The sequence below is a fragment of the Larimichthys crocea genome, chromosome XI, assembly GCF_000972845.2.
Source record: "Larimichthys crocea isolate SSNF chromosome XI, L_crocea_2.0, whole genome shotgun sequence".
In the NCBI taxonomy this organism is placed as follows: Eukaryota; Metazoa; Chordata; class Actinopteri; family Sciaenidae; genus Larimichthys; species Larimichthys crocea.
The window spans coordinates 7,573,499-7,590,893 of record NC_040021.1 but is presented as its reverse complement, the minus strand read 5'-3'; the positions used below and the strand labels follow the sequence as shown (position 1 = coordinate 7,590,893).

The following is a 17,395-nucleotide window of genomic DNA, read 5'->3' as shown; positions in this document are numbered from 1 at the left end:
GAAGGAAGCCAGAAAACCCACACAGAAAAGCTCTGCTGGTGGGAACAAATCCAGAACCTAAGGAAACTGTGCCAACCAAAACTGCCAAAGTTGATTACTCCATCCCAAAATACTAAACATTGGTTTTATAAACATTTCTGCATCTAACTTTAGTTGTCAAGTATGTTTTATAACTAGGTTCAGGAACAAGGACTACACCTTGAACTCACATCAAGTACACACCTTATCCATTCACTCTTGACTGTTTTCACATCCCTCTCCCTCTTTTCTCCACATCTTTCAAACACGGGAACCATGAGGGCTTTAATACATAGTGACAGAGTGTTTCTTAACTCCTTACTGGTTTTGTCGTCCTGTCACCAGTCCTCACTGGTCAATGACAGATTTCTCCTCGACCTCACCTTTATCCACAATATGCAATACACCTGTCCAAATCTATATTGGTGTAGTCTTTGTTAGTAAATAGGTCTTTAAATCTTTTACCCATCTTTAGAAGAGAGGTCCTAAAAACTAATGTTGCATACAATGTATAATAGTTTAGAAGTTAGTGTGCTTAAGACTTCAAAACTTCCTTTAAAGTAAATTCACAGGTCCACTCTTATTCAACTCGGTAATATTTAGATCTTCATCCTTAAAGATTTCTCACTTGCAGAGGTCAAATTTAGGGAGAACCAAATTATGGAATAGCCTTTTCCACCTGGCAAAAAACTCCCTTTATAAAATATTAGATGTTTAAAAGCCCATTTGACTGCTGTTTTTAAATTCCAACACCCATTTATATTTACATTGATATATATGCATTTTCTAGTACTAGTTTGTCATTAATGTAGTCATATTGTTAATTGTGTTCTTTATAACAAATTTTTACTTTAGGTGGAGTCTTTAAATAAGCCCATCTGGGTTTTCCGCCTCTTTAACTGTGCAAAATAAAACTGTTACCAATACAGTGTTCCATAATGTACTTGGATGATTGGTCAAGAGATCAGTGGGAAAAAAAACAAAAAAAAAAACTGATTTAATGAGATCGCTGGTACATTTTGTACCTTAGTGAGTGAAAGAAATAAAAATTAAAGAGGGAAGCAGGAGCCAACACGTGTCGACTTTTCCATAGAACGATCACTCACAGATCCATAAATACTTGTTTACTGCCAAGCGTGAAAGAGTCTTGGGCAGTCTAGCACACATTCCTTCTGGTTCAAGCATGAGTCCAAACTACAGTTTTCACTTAAGGCAACAGTAGGTTTTTAAAATAGGACAGGTATGTTTCATAACTACAGAAAAGCACAGTTGGAAAAAATAAACTTGTAAGATCCAAGTCAGTTATGAGTCAAGTCTACAAATCAAACTCTTATCAATCTCCAGTGTAATATTTCAAGAAGACAATGCAAGCTGAATTGTTAAAATTCACTTTTATTAGTTTTATTAGTTTATTAGTATGGGTCCTAATGTGACGTGTTTGAAACTGTGACCATCTAAAACAGCACGTCTTTGACCTGTGGAAAAAACAAAGCAAATGTTAGCCACAAAAAAAACAAACTCCGCACACGACATGTTTCCAACAATCAGAAGATTGTCATACCTTTTATCCTGTTTTCCTGGTTTGAACACTGCCTGTTACAGGCTCCACCTAGTGGATTTCTGGCATCACAGATGGCCACATCACAGTGGACAAAGAGCTACAGGATAACAGAGATATAGCCAGATTGTGATTTGTATTTACAGTTCTTAGTTTTTAATTACAGAAAGAGCTGGGGAGCATCTATTCTTATAGCTGAAGTTACCTGGCTGCTCAAGTTATCTTGATCTTCAGCGAAGGCAAATGTCAGGACCTCAAATCGCTTGAAGTGAGGAGGATACTGAACTCTGGCATCAACCCAAACAGGATGGAAGATCACCTGGTTTGGGTCGACGGGGTTTGCACAGCTTAAAGGGGGGAAAAATAAATAAATATGAACAGTTAAAAAGGGCACTAAGTGCCCAGTAGTGTGGTTTTTAAATTAGGTAAAGTCGTCCAAGTCTATTGGATGAATGACTACTTTTTAAACCAAGCAATAGTATCCTCCTAATGCCTCTTTAGACACCATGTGTTAGTACCTATTTCTCAAGTTTGACAGTTATAATTTTATTTATGGGGGCAAACATCCCAGCAGGTCAAGACTAAAAAGTCACCCATTAATGATGAGGTTCCATCTGGGTTGGGACGTCCTGTCTTCATCAAGAGTCGCCCAACAGTTCTCCAGCTCCAGTGATAATTGGGGGTTTGCAGATTTCATCAGTTCCACCTCAAAATACAGCGGCTGTTGTAGGTACCTTGCTATGGGATAATCCTCAACACTGTGAAACATGCTGTAGGAGTTGTCTAAGTGAAGAGGAACAGTACATAGTGAATTATTAAAGATTCAGACAGGAATGTAAGAAAAAAAGCCTGCACAGAACTTTAGGTGTAGAACAACAAATAAGAGTGAATTTAACTTTAAAGCACACTGCCCCCCCGATCGTCCTGCTTGCCAACTTGGTCATTAAAATGATTAGGTTTAAAGAGGAGTCAATGAACTTTACCAACACGATTAGTTCAAGAGCAATTTGTGAGATTGCCTCCTGACTTCAGGGGATTCAGTCAGTTTACTAATTTAGTAAATTTAGTTTCCATTTGCTTTTTTTCCCCCCCAAAAAAAACATGTGCAGAGGAGTCAACAGTCAACTGCCCCAAAGACATGCCAAAAGTCTTTATTATGTTAGTTAGTGAAACTCTGATCCATCAAGTATTTCAACATAGACATGAGGGGAAAAGTCTCATTTTTCCCGGTTTCTGGTTTTGGGAGTGTTCTTAAAATGCTCTGTGCTTTAATGGCTTCACTTAGTGTTTTAAAAGCGCTTCAGGGCTGTACATAAAAATGAACATCTGTTACATTCAAGCCTTTGCCAGAGGAGTTCACGCAATGCTGATTAAGACAGTCACAATCAGGTATATCCATTTATTTCACAATATACTAGATTTCCCCCCCAAGCAGTGCAATGCAGTCAGAACTTCTTACCTGTAGCGAGTCTAATTGCAACTTGCAGCTCGCCTCTTGCATTTTCAGCATACGGTTCACTTCTGCGAGGTCTGGTGTGGAAGGCCACAGCGTGGGTTTTGTTGATGTCATAATAACAGGAAACCTTTAACCTGGGGAAAGGGGGAAAAAAACAGCAACTGTTGTGGAGAAATTGCTGAAGTCAAAGGTCAATGGTGTGGTTAGGAAGGAAGAAAGTATTCAGGAGCCTCTGATGTCTTATGCTGTATTATTTATTAACGCTTGGCCCAAAGGAGAATTAGAGACACTCTCATAGTTCATCTGAAGTGTCTGAGTCGGTCTCACATTCTGCTGAACTCGTGCTGGTGGATAGACTGTAAACCCCAAGATAACACCAAATACTACACGCCCAGAATTAGTCAAAGAGAATGTCTTTAACCATGCAGGTGTTATGGTCAGCATATTCTAGTCTGGAGACACAGATGTCTGTTTACGCAGATTGGAACATCAATGGCAAGCCATTTATTATGTCTAGGAAGGTAACAATAGGTCTCTTCGACCCTGGCCACCACAGTGTTGAGATTGGCTTTGACTAGGTGCCAGTCTAACAATTAATACTGTCAAGGACCTCGAGGCCCACATGTGACCTTGTGTAACCTAGGATAGAAAATTCCCCAAAAACCCATTTCACATAGGTCTGACAGTCTGTTTTAGCCTCCTGCTTACGTCTGTGATGATAGCAGATGATTCATGTGTACCTGGTTTACATGACAAGTGTCATTTGTTACAGTTTGAAATTTAGTTGATTCAAAGATCCAGGTGAACATAAATGTGCTTTTAGGGATGCAAATGGTCATTTGTGATCAAATAATCTCAAAGGTTATATCAATTTTTGTCAAATATATTAACTATCACATAAAGATGCTGCTCACATTAGAGTAGCCAGGATTAGTTTTTGATCAATCATTCATTTAAAAGATTAAATTATTTCAGCACACTCACTCATACTCCGGCTCATTGGTTGTTGATTCTTTTTGCATTTCAAGTTCATCTGGCAGAGAGATCTCATTTTCATACAGCATCATGTTGGGCAAAAACTACAGAAAAAAAGTAGTAGAAACTTATTTTTACCCGGGTCAAATCTCAGAGTTTACATCAGGTAAATATTCAAACAGCATGCTACCTTTCTATTCGTCCCACAGGAGTTTCCAGTGAAGACAAAATATGCATAGCGATCGTCGCTGTAGGTGGGACCACATGTGGGATCTCTGAGGGTGAGCTGACTGGGGTTCAGACTGGGAACCGACTCTAGTTTCACAGCCAGAGCCGTCATGGTACCATTAGGAAAACACTCTGAAAGACAAAGATCGAGCATTAATATTGTCTTTGTGAGACATCAATATTAATTAGTAATTTTTTCCCCTCCAACAGACCAGTCAGCGTGGAGAAGAAATTGCAAGCCACTGAGAATTCTTTGATATTTATGTTGGTTTCTGGATTAATCAAGACCATGTCCAGTCTGCTCCTGATGGACGATGACTCAACAGCCTGAGAAGTTGCCAGAAACAACAATTATATGAACGATGATCATCTCTACAGCAATGTCGCCAACATTTATCACCGATTGTACCTCGTAAACGACATCGGGGGCTGAAAACGGTACTGTGAAACTTAGGTGTGTCCCATTCTCCATGAAGCCGTACTGCTGAGCCAGACCTGGGGTCAACAATCGTTTTCCCAACATGATCTTAAAGTTGAAGCCGCCTGTCCCGTATTTCAGGAGAGCATAGAAGTTTTGATAATCACAACCACCAGAGACCGAGGGAGGAACTGCAAGATGGGGTAAAAATGGATTTTAAAAAAAGAACTTTATCGAAAGGTTTGCAGGCAAGATGAAAAATAGAGCCACTTCTCTTTAAGTTGCTGTTTGATTTTGGTAGTTTAGACTACAATATGACTGATATGGATGATTTCACCTGTGCCCATTTTGCTATGAATAAAATCATATCCATGAGTACATACCTATGTCTACTAATTTAGCTTCTAGATAAGCAGAGTGAGAAAATGGAGCAAACTCTGGCAACACCAGCAAGCCAAAGGTCAGTTGAAGAGAGTACACAGTCACCCCCATTCCTTTCTGTTGGGAAATACAAAAAGATTAGCAGCAAAATTCAGAGCAAAACAATATTTAAAATTTCCCCACATTGAGAGTCAAGCTCACCATTTGTAGTACAGCACTGTCCGTGAAAGGCACTTCAAGTGTGAAGACCTTGGAGCTGCTGTTAGGGGACATGTGCTCCAGGACGTTATAGCCTCTGGCCACGCAGTCCGTCACGGTCAAAACCTCAGTGGGGAAGGTGATGTTCATTAATGCCACATCAGAGCCGAGGGGCCCGAGCAGCACCTTAAATATCCGCTCCTCTTTAACAGTGTCTGTGGGGTAAATATTAAGAGGAATGAATCCAGCTCGCAATTTATTAGAAGATGATTAGAAAATGAGACTCACTGTCATGAACTTGTGGAGGTCGAGACATTAATGGCGTTGTAATGGGAAGGAGGACTTTGTATCTTGTGTCTTCATTAATGGAGTCTTCAGTCCAGAGCAACTCCAGCATTGGCTCAATCGTGTAAGACGTGAGGTACTGACCATCCTGAACATGACTCTGCAAAATCAAAATGTCCTCAGTGCATTCTGCAGCTTATAACAATCTATATCTTGTAAGCCCATGCAGGCTGGGCTTTAACATCCATAATAAAAAAAAATAGAAAATAAAAGTAAATTGTAGTGCTACTGACCTTAAAGTAGCCTCCAACAGCGCCAATGGGAATTTCGACAATGATGTACACATCATTGACAGTTAGGGAGTATCGTCTAGCAGCAATCTCAGGAGGTTCGAGTCTCTGGCCATCGACGCCCATGTGCACCTCCAACAGTTTAAACTGGCCAGAGTAAATAAGAGGGTCTATGTGCCTCGGCAGGAACCAGGTGATTGTGTTTAGAGTGAAGGAAACACTACCTGTGTACATGGCAAACACATGCAGCACTCAGAAAAGGAAAGACCCAACACGTATACTTGATCTATAGTGAGGGCCATAGCCACAGTTTTAGAAATACTGGAGGTCATGAGTCCAAATCTCCTTTCCTGTGTAAATTTTGATGAGACAATGAAAAAAGAAAAAATTCCTTCAACATTGCCAGGATACAAATTCTAGCAGAGAAATTAAGTGGTCAAATGGGAATATATTAAGTCCCATTCACCAATAAAAAACCTACTGAGTGCAAGATTAATTGTTCAATAAAGCCCAAAATACCCAGAGTAAAAGACATGACCTCAGAGGTAGCTACGACCCTGCTTACTATCTCTCCAAATATATTACCCTCCAGTGTCGGGCAAGCAATCGCTGCATCAATTTGAGTCGCCAGCCACTTCTTTTCAAATATTACTGAGGTTCTGAGGACAGTCATGGGCACCTCTGCTACCTGTGGAGTGAAATTACAGAGCATTATGTATATATGCTTTGTTTAGTCTCTTTAATGGCTGAATACTGTTGAAACAAAAAGATCAATTCTTAAAAGATGTGGAGGAGTTAGACTGATGGATGTAAAAAAATAAAGAAAAAGAAGCCTACCGATGGATTTAACTCTGCCAACTGGATTTCAGACCAAGTAATCCATTTAAAAAGGCAGTCTGATTACATTATTTGATTTAAATCCAATCCAATGACTGCAAGTGTAAGCAAGTAGTGAGTTATCTAATGGGCTGCAAGTAATTTAATGAGAGTTCGCCTGGAGGGTCAAGATATAACATCAGGCTTGTTTTGGAATGTAATGAACTGCGGTACACACTCACATTCTGGATGTATGTCTCAGGTGAAGCCTTTGGACTTCTCAGGACCAGCCTTGTAGCAGTGTTTGTAATCCCATAACCATTTCTCTGGGCCTCGACCACATTCATAAGCTTCTCCCCAGGAGTATAGAAGACCAGTGTTGTGATTCTGAATCCTGCGTCTATGGACTGTTTCTATGAGGCAAGACATGCCATTAAATATTGAAGGAGGCTTCAAGAATATTAAATAAAGAAGTAAATGAGCTCATCAAACCTCAGCAGCTCGTCGAGGATCACCAAACTTTGAATTAGCCCCCAGGATGGGATGTTCAGGCAGGCCATAATCATCTGGAGCTGCCCTTTTCACAGACACCTAGAAATGAGGCCACTCTGTAAGTGATTATCAATCTTCTCCTCTGCAGTGCCATCAAATGCACCAGCCTTGATGCTCATACAGGGAATAAGGCCACTTATCATATAGACTGTAACATGACCCATGAGAGTCCTGCTGCATTTACTCGCCTCCATGTAGCTACGGTCACAGACAATTTCCCTGGAGGCCCAGGTAGTGTACTGGCAGGTTTCAGCCACTTGGTACAACTCGTCTTCAACCATCTGGTTCCCGTGCAGTCGAAGATTTAATGTTGTTGTGAATACTTTATCTTCCTGCAAAACACACGGAAATCAGCCTCAAAATCATTACCACATAAAAGGAAACCACATTTGGCGCTGCACTACAAAATTACATCTCCGATCTCGTTACCACATTTTGAGCAAAACAGTTTTGAAGGGAGGCATAAATCATGGCGTTCCCCAGCTGGTCTATCTTCATACTGAAGCCACACTGAGAAGCTAAACTTGGTGTAAGGAGGATGGCTGAGTTATCTGAGGAGGAGGGAAAAATGGGGACAGTTAGAGAGGAAAAAGTAAGACAAAGTAAAGAAAAATTCAGAAATGTCAGCTCACTGATGACAACAGCAACTTCTAGAAGATTTCCTCCAAGTGGACCAACATTGACACGCATGACGTTCCCCAGGCATTGAGAGCGGATATCTGGGATCAAACATTTATATTATTAAGCAGCATATAGTGTGATTAAAATACTGTAATCAAATGGAGTATTGGCTCACACAAACTTACTTATAGAAGGCTTCTTTTGAGCCTCTATGTTTACAACTGCCATCAGGAGAATAAACCACCTGAAAGAGATTGAATCATTTTCAAAGTAGCAACAAAAACTAAACCTTTGTGAAAGCAGTGGATAAAAAAACAAAACTACAAACCCCAATTCAACTAAACGACCCATGGCACATGAGATCTTAAAGTCCCTTTTTTTGGCAGATTTTAATAGAGTTTGTAGGACTAATCTCTAGACTGGTTCTCTGGGCAGGCTGAGGGAAGTTCCTGCTTAACAAATACAACTACACACAGGTGGATCCCATTACAGCCTGATGGGGATGATTGGACAAGTGTCTTGTAATCTGGCCTCAACTGAGACTCAACGCACACTTAAAAAAAAGGCTGATTGTCCAACTTCTTTTCCATGTATCCTTATTTTTTAACATTTCCCAGCTAGATTAAAATAGGGACATTGTTGTTTATTCCTAAACCCCACAGGGTCACCCAGTGTGCTTAAGGTTTAATGTTAATTATTATAAAGGGCATTTTATAACTAAGGAAAAATGCTCACTAGGTTTTTATATCATATATATAAGAATCACAATAAAAAGATGAAATAATGAGAAAACAAAACAAACAGAAAATTAGCATTTTATTTAGAATCAGCTGCTCCCATACATCTCCATCTTCACTACTGAAATCTTTGTGACAGTGGCTGGAGTAACCTGATAGGGTGCAAGACTTGCTGTTACTATCAGATAATGCAAAGAAAATCAACAAATTCTCACAACTGAAAAACTATAAAGGGATCACGTTTCAGGATTTTGTTAATTAACTTAACATAATTTAATATTTATCAAGAGATATTGATTAATCATATGTTAATCTGCTGATAGTAAAGCTCCAAAGAAGTTTTTCTAGCCACCGTCACCAAGTGTTTGCTTGTGGTGGGAACTGTTGGGTCTCTGTAAAAAATATTAAGAATATAGTCTAGACTTGCTGTATATAAATGGTGTCATGAGATAACTTCTGTTGATTGATGAATATTTTAGTGCTATAACATTTAATTCAATTGCCTCATAGCAAGTGTGTTCTGTGTGGAGTTCTCTCCAGGTACTTTGGCTTCCTCCCACAGTCCAAAGACATCTACTCAATAGGTTAAACGGTGACTCTAAATTGGCTGCAGGTGTGAATGGTTGTGTCCTGTGATGAACTGGTGACTTGTCCATGGTGTCACCCCAAGTCAGCCCCCCCCCTCATGGCCTTGATGATGATAGATGGTTATAGAAAATGGATGCATGAATTGAAAAATGTTTTCACAGGTTCAATATCCAGACCTACTTCAGTAAAGACTCCTGTCCTGGCTCCTGCCCTGGGTCAGTCATTTGTTTTGCACTGATTCAGCCTTGGCTATGGTACAGAGAAAAAACCCCTTACAAACGCTGCGCTAAAAAAGGTGCACAGAGTCTGTTTACCCAAATGAGAAAGAGAGACGTTAAAATGCCACATTAATTTTAGGGAGTAACAGAGAAAGTTCACAACACCCTGCAAGCGTTTGGTGCTTTTAGGAAGAAGAGCCCATCTGGGAGATACTGATGATGCTTTTTATTGAGGTAATATAACAAGTGATGGAAAAAAACTTATTTCACAGATTACAAATTGTCAAACAGGAGTCACGGCAGTTTCTCTTTACTAACTTGTTCCTATAAAGTTAAGCTATGTTGTACTTCCCCTTTGTTGCCAAATACTGTTATTGTTATTGTTTAGTTTGGCAGTAAGCCTGCCAGCAGTGCTTTTTCACAGAGGATTGAAATGTCACTGTGATTTTACTTACTTTACTCCCTCAAGCGTGCAGAGAAGCTGTGGTCAGCTTTAGTTTCGCACAAACATGAGGTGCAAATTAAAAAAAGTATATTGAACATGCATACAATGATTGCAGGTGCACTAATAAAGTTTATGATCTTATATTAAATATCACAGAAAAATATAGAATTAGAATGTAATTAATAAACGATCATGAAAAACAACAGCTGTGTAATCTTACAGTGATTTCTCGCAGGGTGTTCCTACATCTGTGCAGCCTCCATCTATCCCTCCCTCTCCTCCCCTACTCTCTCGCCCCTCCCTGTTCTCTGTAAAAGGGAACAAACTGCCGCCGTGCCGCTGTCCCGCCTCCAGCTCTTCTTGTCCCGTCCATGAAGCTGCAGCAGCAGCAGCAGCAGCAGCAGCAGAGCTCTCCTCCCTCCACCGACCTGCTGCTGTGTGCGCCTTTTCTTTTCTTTTTTTTAAACCAGAATATGAAAACTAAACCACCCGGATAAAAAGTTATTTTCATGGAAAGAAAAGCTCCAAATACAGGTATGTGTCAGCTTTATGTTTTGGATTCAGTTTTTCCAATTAAAAGTGATTTGCAAATAGTGTTTGGTGGGGAAAACCTTCATGCAAACCAGCATGTAGCTCTAAATATTGAGATATGAACCCAGAACAATAGAGAAATCTACACATGCTGGAAAACAAAGTGTTTTAATAATTACTTGAGATGATGTGTGGGTTTAGTTTCAACTTGTTGCCTCTCGTTTCCTCTGAGTTAGTCTACTCCGTTCTGTAATTTGATTCTTCTGGTGATAATCCTGTACATGAGCCCTCAAAGAAGTGACAGTACCTCACGCCTCTTCACTCACTTCGGCTCAAGCCATTTCCTGTGTGTGCTGTATTGATTTTTTTTCTTCCTTCAGAGGACTAATGTGTTCTACGAACAGTGCAGTCAAATATGTCTTGATAGACATCCAAACACATAAATGTACCACTCACAATCCTGACTGCATTTGCTTGCTGGGAATTTTCATGTCATAAAAAAATAAAAGTCCATAAAATTGACAGCCTTCATTTCTCTTGGCAATTATCAGGACCATGGGGTATGGGCAAATCCTCCACCGGAGGGGAAATGAGGAGGATCAGGTCCACCTCAACGTGGGAGGGGTACGATATGAAGTGGATCCGGACACGCTGCTCCGCTTCCCTCACACACGCCTGGCTCGTCTGCTGCACTGCCAAAGCGAGGCGGCGATCCTGGAACTGTGTGATGACTACAGCCCATCTGAGAAGGAGTACTACTTTGACAGGAATCCCCGGGTTTTCCTCTGCGTGCTCAACTTCTACCACACGGGACGTATACACATGATGGAGGAGCTATGCGTCTTCTCCTTCAGCCAGGAGATCGAGTACTGGGGCATCCAGGAGCTCCATCTGAGCTCCTGCTGTAACAACTGGTACCACGAGAGGAAGGAATACATCGAGGACAGAGACTGGGACATCAGGAGCGACGACCAGCAACAGCCAAGCTTCGACTCTTCCTTTGAGGAGCTCTCTGCTCTCGATAAAGACTTGGCCAAGTTCAAAGGTGCCTGGTGTGCAGAACTGAGGAGCTACATTTGGCTCAGGCTGGAGGATCCAGGTCATTCGACAGGCTCAAAGATCATAGCTGTGGCCTCCCTCAGCTTGGTGTTGACCTCTATCGTTGCCATGTGTGTCCACAGCATGCCTGAGTTTCAGCTTGTGGATGACAATGACAGACCCATCGAGGACCCTGTCCTCGCCATCCTGGAGGAGATCTGCATTGCCTGCTTCTCCGCCGAGTTCATCATCAGGCTCATTGTTGCGCCCTCTCGCAGGAAGTTCCTCGGAAACCCCTTAAACATCATCGATGTTGCCTCCATTTTGCCATTTTACGCCACTTTAGCTCTGGAAACAGCAGACGAGGAGAGTGCAGAGGAGAATGAGAACTTAGAAAACGTGGGCAAGGTGGTGCAGGTTCTGCGCCTCATGAGGGTTTTCCGAATCCTCAAACTGGCTCGACACTCCATCGGGCTACGAGCGCTGGGTGCCACCGTCCGCCACAGCTACCAAGAGGTGGGTCTGCTGCTTCTCTTCCTCTCGGTGGGGATCTCCATCTTTTCAGCCCTCATCTACTTTGCAGAGAAGGAAGGAGAGTCCACAGATTTGGAGACCATCCCTACAGGATGGTGGTGGGCAACCATCACCATGACCACAGTCGGTTATGGTGACATCTGCCCGGTGACGGTGCCGGGGAAGATAGTGGCCACCTTGTGCATCATCTGTGGACTGTTAGTGGTGGCGTTGCCCATCACCATCATCTTCAATAAGTTTTCAAAGTACTATCAAAGAAACAAAGCCATGGAGGGACAGTGTATCACTAAGCCTGAAAGACAAGACCCAGAACTCCCTTATTATAACATCAGAGACCTTTTCACTGACAGTGTCTATCCCTTCTTAGGAGCTTTTGCCTTCAGGACAAGTGTGAGCAGTGTAGGGGATGATACAGATGCCTCCAGTCTCCAGGACATAGAGGTGTATGATAATGACACTTGTGAAAATGGGGCTGCAAAATGACCGTCCATGCCATTTCACTTAGTGTCGCTCCCTTTATGACTGCAAGTCCCTCCATGCCTCTCAGGGCAAAGCACTCTATCACTGACCCTGCTGTCCCTGCACTGTCTTCCTCCTGCAATTTGACAGAGAAATATCATGGCCATGAACTCCTTCTTCTTTTTTTTTTTCTACAAGGGAATGGCTTGTGAAATATACAACGTCACTAAAACCAGGAAATCTAAAGGGAATTATCTGAACCTTTGCTCAGAGGTTTGAAAGCCCATTTTCTGCTTGAGAAAACTGCAATGATGCATGTAGGAGGCCATAATGTTAATGTTTTTCAGAGTAATGTCCTGTATTGATTCGTCTGCTCACTGAAAGTTCAGACTGAGAATTCGGTGGATACTAAAGTCTAGAATGACAACAACAAACAGAGATGTTTGATGTTTAAAAATGGTATTATAGATCAATAAGTTGACTGATGTTACAGTCTGCATGAACAAAACAATGAATGCATTTCTGAAAGAGAGTATTATAAATAGTTGTGTAGAGTTATGCAATATTATTGATGCTGAAGAAGAGAGGCCACACAACGCTCTCGAAGCACCGTGCAAAGCACTAGAGGTTAGTGTTATTACTTTTTTCCATTTCGGACAGTTGTTTTTGGCATGCTGGGTGGCTCCTATGGGGTAACTCATGTGGACATGAAATAAAACTTAGTGAATCAGAAGAAATATGCCTCTCATTTGTGACATGGCATACAACATCTCAGGTTCATGGCATTCATTTATGGTCCAAAATGCTGCAACACCTCTTACAAATGACTCTTAAATCTAAACAGAAATAATCCACAATGTTGTTTCTATAAAGGTGAAATGCACTGACACTGTAGCGGGAACTTTCTTTACCTATTCCCTCCTTTCCCTCTTGAAAATATTGATTTCCCATCCCCTCTTATAATCCTCAGTTGGATGAGCCGCTGTCCTACTAGAGTGAGAAATATAAAAGATTTTTCCACTACAGGGGTCTCAAAGGCGATGATCAGAAGCTTTTACTCTCAGAGCTAAACACATCTTTGACTGGGTTTAAAGTGCAGATGGTGTTTTTATCTATTGGCTGAATTTCATGGTGGTTGAGTGAATGAAACCTGTTAAAATTCTAAAGTAAATGGGTGTCAGTTTAGAGTTGATGGAAACAGTTTTTATTTTATTGTTAAAGAAGAGTTAAATCTGGGGCAACTGAACTTGGTTGTAGATCCGTGAAGATGTTTCACCTCTCATCCAATCAGATCATCAGCGGCATGACACCTGGTAACAGCACCTACCTCTCAATTAAAGCAGCAACACTGTTAATTATGCATAATTTTAAGTCTTAATATAATTTAAACTAGCGAGATAAATAGAAATTCGGGCTCAGTACAGTTGTCATGAACGGTAATATTATCGATACAGACCAAAACTGTGTTTTGTACCAGGCTGTAAACATGTTTATTTCTGAAGTTGGACATCTTAACATGGGGACTTATGGAGTCTGTAACCAGCCTCAAGTGGACGTTTGAGGACATGCAGTTTTTGGCACTTCTGCATTGGCTTCACTTCACAGTTGGATCGCTGTGAGGTGAAACGGTGTGCTGCCCCAGATTTAACCCTTCTTGATGAAGGCTGACCTGAATGACTGAGAACCTTCACAGAGAGTTTTTACTTCAGCAGCAGATTGTGTAAAGACTAAATGCAGCCTAATTTAAACAGATACGCCCATTACTGTTTGATTATTTGTTAATAGTAACAGATGAGTTTCGATTACTGGCCTCCATGCATCAGGTGTGCGTCACATGGGACATTAGCATATTGCTTAATCCACACTTTCTTTTTGCTTTTGTCAGCTGCCATTTATTGTGACAACAAACACAGAGTATTGGTACTGACAGGTATTGATTTTTTTGTGAATAGTGCACTTGATAACACATATAAATGCAGAGTGGATACCGTGGCTTTGCAGATAAAAAATGCATATTTACAGGGATAAAACTGGATATATTTGTCAAAAAGAAAACTCTGCGGTGTCACTAAATGAATAAAGAGAAAATACATTTCTTCTGTCACTAAAATAATGTTGATTTGTCTGACTTTTCTCTAATTCTTTTTGCATATTTTTAATTCTTCTTCAAATTAATGAATTAATAAGGGGTTAATAAAGAATTTATTTTGAGGGCCCACAAGCCAAAATGTTGTGAACTACTGTAATAACAAAATAAAGGGAGTTAATAAGGGAATACATTTGGGGCTTTAGTGGATTATTGGCAGTAAACTGTAAACAAAAGTGTAAAAATTAATTACGTGTTCTGTGAAGTGATAATCGATCTACTGAGTATTACTGCTGCTATACTGACAATTGCACCTTATAGGAATAAAATACATTTAACAATTTGAAAAGAACGAAAGTATTATTGGAAAACAACTTCAATTGATATATACTTTGAAGAGTTTTAAGACTCTTAGGGCAAATTTTTAGTTGTGATTCGATGACCTGTGTTTTCACTGAGAATCCATCAGAGGAGTCGCAGATGATAGTACAGCACCGTTGGCAACAGATGATGATAGTTTTGTGTTCCTTGCCATTATTCCCAGCCTTACAGCTCTGGTGAGGGAAGTAGATGTCAATATTCTGTCAGAATAAAATACAGTCACTTATTGAATTTATGTCAGGGTGTGTATCTTTTTTTTTTTTTCCTATAATTTGCTACAGCAGCTGGTGTTTGTGTGTCATGTGACTTCCAACAACTTGGTGTTTCATGAGACAAACACAGATTAGTTTTAACCGAGATGACTGCAGGGCTCCTACATTTTCACCAGGGGTTATGTGTCAAAATATAGTTTTTAGGACATTCAGTTTATATTAAATTTTAAATTTACAATAATTAAACTGGATAGAGCAATATTTCTTCTGTAACTGTCAGTTGGCAGGTTTGTAATGTCCTCCCGGTTGCCTTGCCTTGCCTTTGTCCTCTGGGATCAACAGGAGGGTTAAGACATCCAGTTTAAATTATATTTTGTCTGTTTATTTGATTTCCCTGTTCAAAATGTGATTGACTGGCAGGTGCCGTCATGAGTAGCTGATTCGGTCTATCTCAGCTACACCCACACTACATGTTTTTGCCCATTTTTCCATTAGCCGGAGGACTGCAAGATGGTACAGTAATAGTCAGTGTCACCACACTTATGGCTGACATGACAGAGACTATGTACATTTTTATTTATACAGTCTGTGCTGTTGACTTTGCAGAGCGTGGATGCAGAGTCAATGTAAAGTGAATATGGGGAATATGAATGGAGGTGAACACCATAGTAGTAGTAGCCCACTACTGTGGTGTTTTTACTAGTACTACTCTCAATCTTTCATGCACCATGAATCTGCTGACAGTTGACTGCTGTATTTATATATAAATTGCGTCCCACGTTACGTTTTTTTGGAGTCAAGTGGAATTGATTTTCTCTCGAAATAGGAAAATAGCTTTTGCTGCAATAAACACTATAAAATAGCAACATACTGAATCACATAGTGGCCATTCTACTGGACATGAATGACACTGGTAGGAAGTCTTGTTAATGTAAAGAGGGGGGGAAAGCCAATAACTTGTAAAGGTCACAGTGAAGTGTCAGCACAAATGTCACCGTTGTGGAAATGATCAGGAGAGTTGTGTTTCAGACTCGTGCTCCCGGCTTTATTTTATTTCTTTGAATGAAACGACAACTTTCATTACATTAAGGCTGAAGTGAAATCGCTTACCACCATACTTCCGCTGGCTCAAGTAAAGTCTTAATCCAAGCTGATTGGATGCGGTGGAGCATTTAACCACCAAGATAAAAGGTGTCACTGAACAATCGAATTCCTGTCAGAAACACTGTGGGCAGTGTCACGAGCACGAAGTAAAAAAAAAGAGAAATCAATACAAATAATTTAAACTTTTTGTTTTTCTTTCAGATTTCTATTTTGTAATCTCCTGCCACAACTCCGATGTTGATTTGAAGTGAGATGTTTATGTGCAGAATGGAGACAGGGAGGTTTCTCAGCATGCCGTGTTGTCAGGAGAGGGATACTGTTGGAGTCTGTTGGACATTAACGTTAAACAAAAGCACTGCAGGGTTTCATTCTGGTGCGGGTTTTTGAAGAGAAAACATAAATCATTCTTTGAAAATCTGACATTTGTTTTAAGGTGAGAGTATGAACTTAAATTACAAGCCGCGAGGTCCGTGGAGACATTTGTCGCTCTACCCTACACAAAGGGAAAAGGTCAGTGCACTGATGAATGTACAAAAAGAAAAAGGGGAACCGGTTCACCAGCTGTCCATGAAGTCAAAGTTGGATTAAGTGATTAGGAGCTAATGGAGATTTAGTCAATAAAACGTAGCTGTCACTATGTGACATTTCCCAAAAATGGCTTCCAAACCATTCTGTTATTAACATTAGATAAATTAGCATAATCAGATGTATCCCGCTCATTCTACTCTCTATGAATCAAGTGGCAACCTCCGTGGCTGTGAAGTGAAGCCAATGCTGAAGTGGCAAAAACAGCAGTTCCTCAGTCCGCTGATGATCCATGTCTTCGCCAATTTTTAGATTAGCCAAGCAGCCACAGAGTTTGAGCTTCAAAACAGCTCTTAGAAACCTGTGGGTGATATCATGCATACACTATCCATTCTTTATATTGTCAAAGGGCAGCAGTAGCTCAGACGACAGGGAGTTGAAGTCCAGCATGGACCTCCTGAGCACTGGCAAGGTCCTTTTCAGGAAGATACCGAACCCCTAACTGCTCCTAGGGCGCCACTAGGTAACTGCACAATGCTCAACCATCTCTCTCCACATTTGCATGTCTATATCTGTGCTTTGTGTGAGTGTGTGGTTGTATTTCTGGCCTGTATGTGTGTAAAACTTGAGGGATCAATATAGTTAATCTTCCTCCTATCTTCTAAAGATAAAAACCAAGTGCTTCCTGAATTTACAAAGAATTGTAAATTAAGTTAAACAGTATTACAATAATACTTCTCT

The 17,395-nt window shown here is 40.6% G+C and overlaps 2 protein-coding genes across 2 annotated transcripts; one reads left to right on the top strand and one right to left on the bottom strand.

Annotated features, from left to right (window-relative positions):
• Positions 1–1,390: 1,390 nt before the first annotated feature.
• On the bottom strand, positions 1,391–8,278 carry LOC104926758 (uncharacterized). The gene is made up of 21 exons (XM_010740694.3): positions 8,125–8,278; positions 7,982–8,040; positions 7,808–7,894; positions 7,605–7,726; positions 7,364–7,507; positions 7,116–7,214; positions 6,866–7,036; positions 6,393–6,495; positions 5,811–6,031; positions 5,521–5,677; positions 5,236–5,447; positions 5,037–5,151; positions 4,645–4,844; positions 4,448–4,562; positions 4,198–4,367; positions 4,017–4,111; positions 3,036–3,166; positions 2,170–2,359; positions 1,782–1,923; positions 1,580–1,676; positions 1,391–1,493 (listed from the first exon to the last, which is right to left on the bottom strand). Exons 1-21 carry the CDS (start codon positions 8,145–8,147, stop codon positions 1,423–1,425), a joined length of 2,724 nt encoding a protein of 907 aa, XP_010738996.3. The 5' UTR covers positions 8,148–8,278; the 3' UTR covers positions 1,391–1,422.
• Positions 8,279–9,521: 1,243 nt separating this feature from the next.
• Positions 9,522–13,819, top strand: LOC104926759 (potassium voltage-gated channel subfamily S member 3). The gene is made up of 3 exons (XM_010740695.3): positions 9,522–9,573; positions 10,020–10,318; positions 10,867–13,819. Exon 3 carries the CDS (start codon positions 10,871–10,873, stop codon positions 12,368–12,370), a length of 1,500 nt encoding a protein of 499 aa, XP_010738997.1. The 5' UTR covers positions 9,522–9,573; positions 10,020–10,318; positions 10,867–10,870; the 3' UTR covers positions 12,371–13,819.
• The last annotated feature ends 3,576 nt before the right edge of the window (positions 13,820–17,395 follow it).

What these genes read in the sequence shown, in the direction of transcription:
- LOC104926759 (XM_010740695.3), top strand. Translation starts at nt 10,871, where the DNA reads ATGGGGTATGGGCAAATCCTCCACCGGAGGGGAAATGAGGAGGATCAG.
- LOC104926758 (XM_010740694.3), bottom strand. Translation starts at nt 8,147, where the DNA reads ATGGGTCGTTTAGTTGAATTGGG. An exon ending in ATCCTCGACGAGCTGCTGAG is followed by an intron (nt 7,037 to 7,115) that starts GTTTGATGAGCT and finishes CTTGCCTCATAG; the next exon opens with AAACAGTCCATAGACGCAGG. An exon ending in TTTCTTCTCCACGCTGACTG is followed by an intron (nt 4,368 to 4,447) that starts GTCTGTTGGAGG and finishes TTTGTCTTTCAG; the next exon opens with AGTGTTTTCCTAATGGTACC.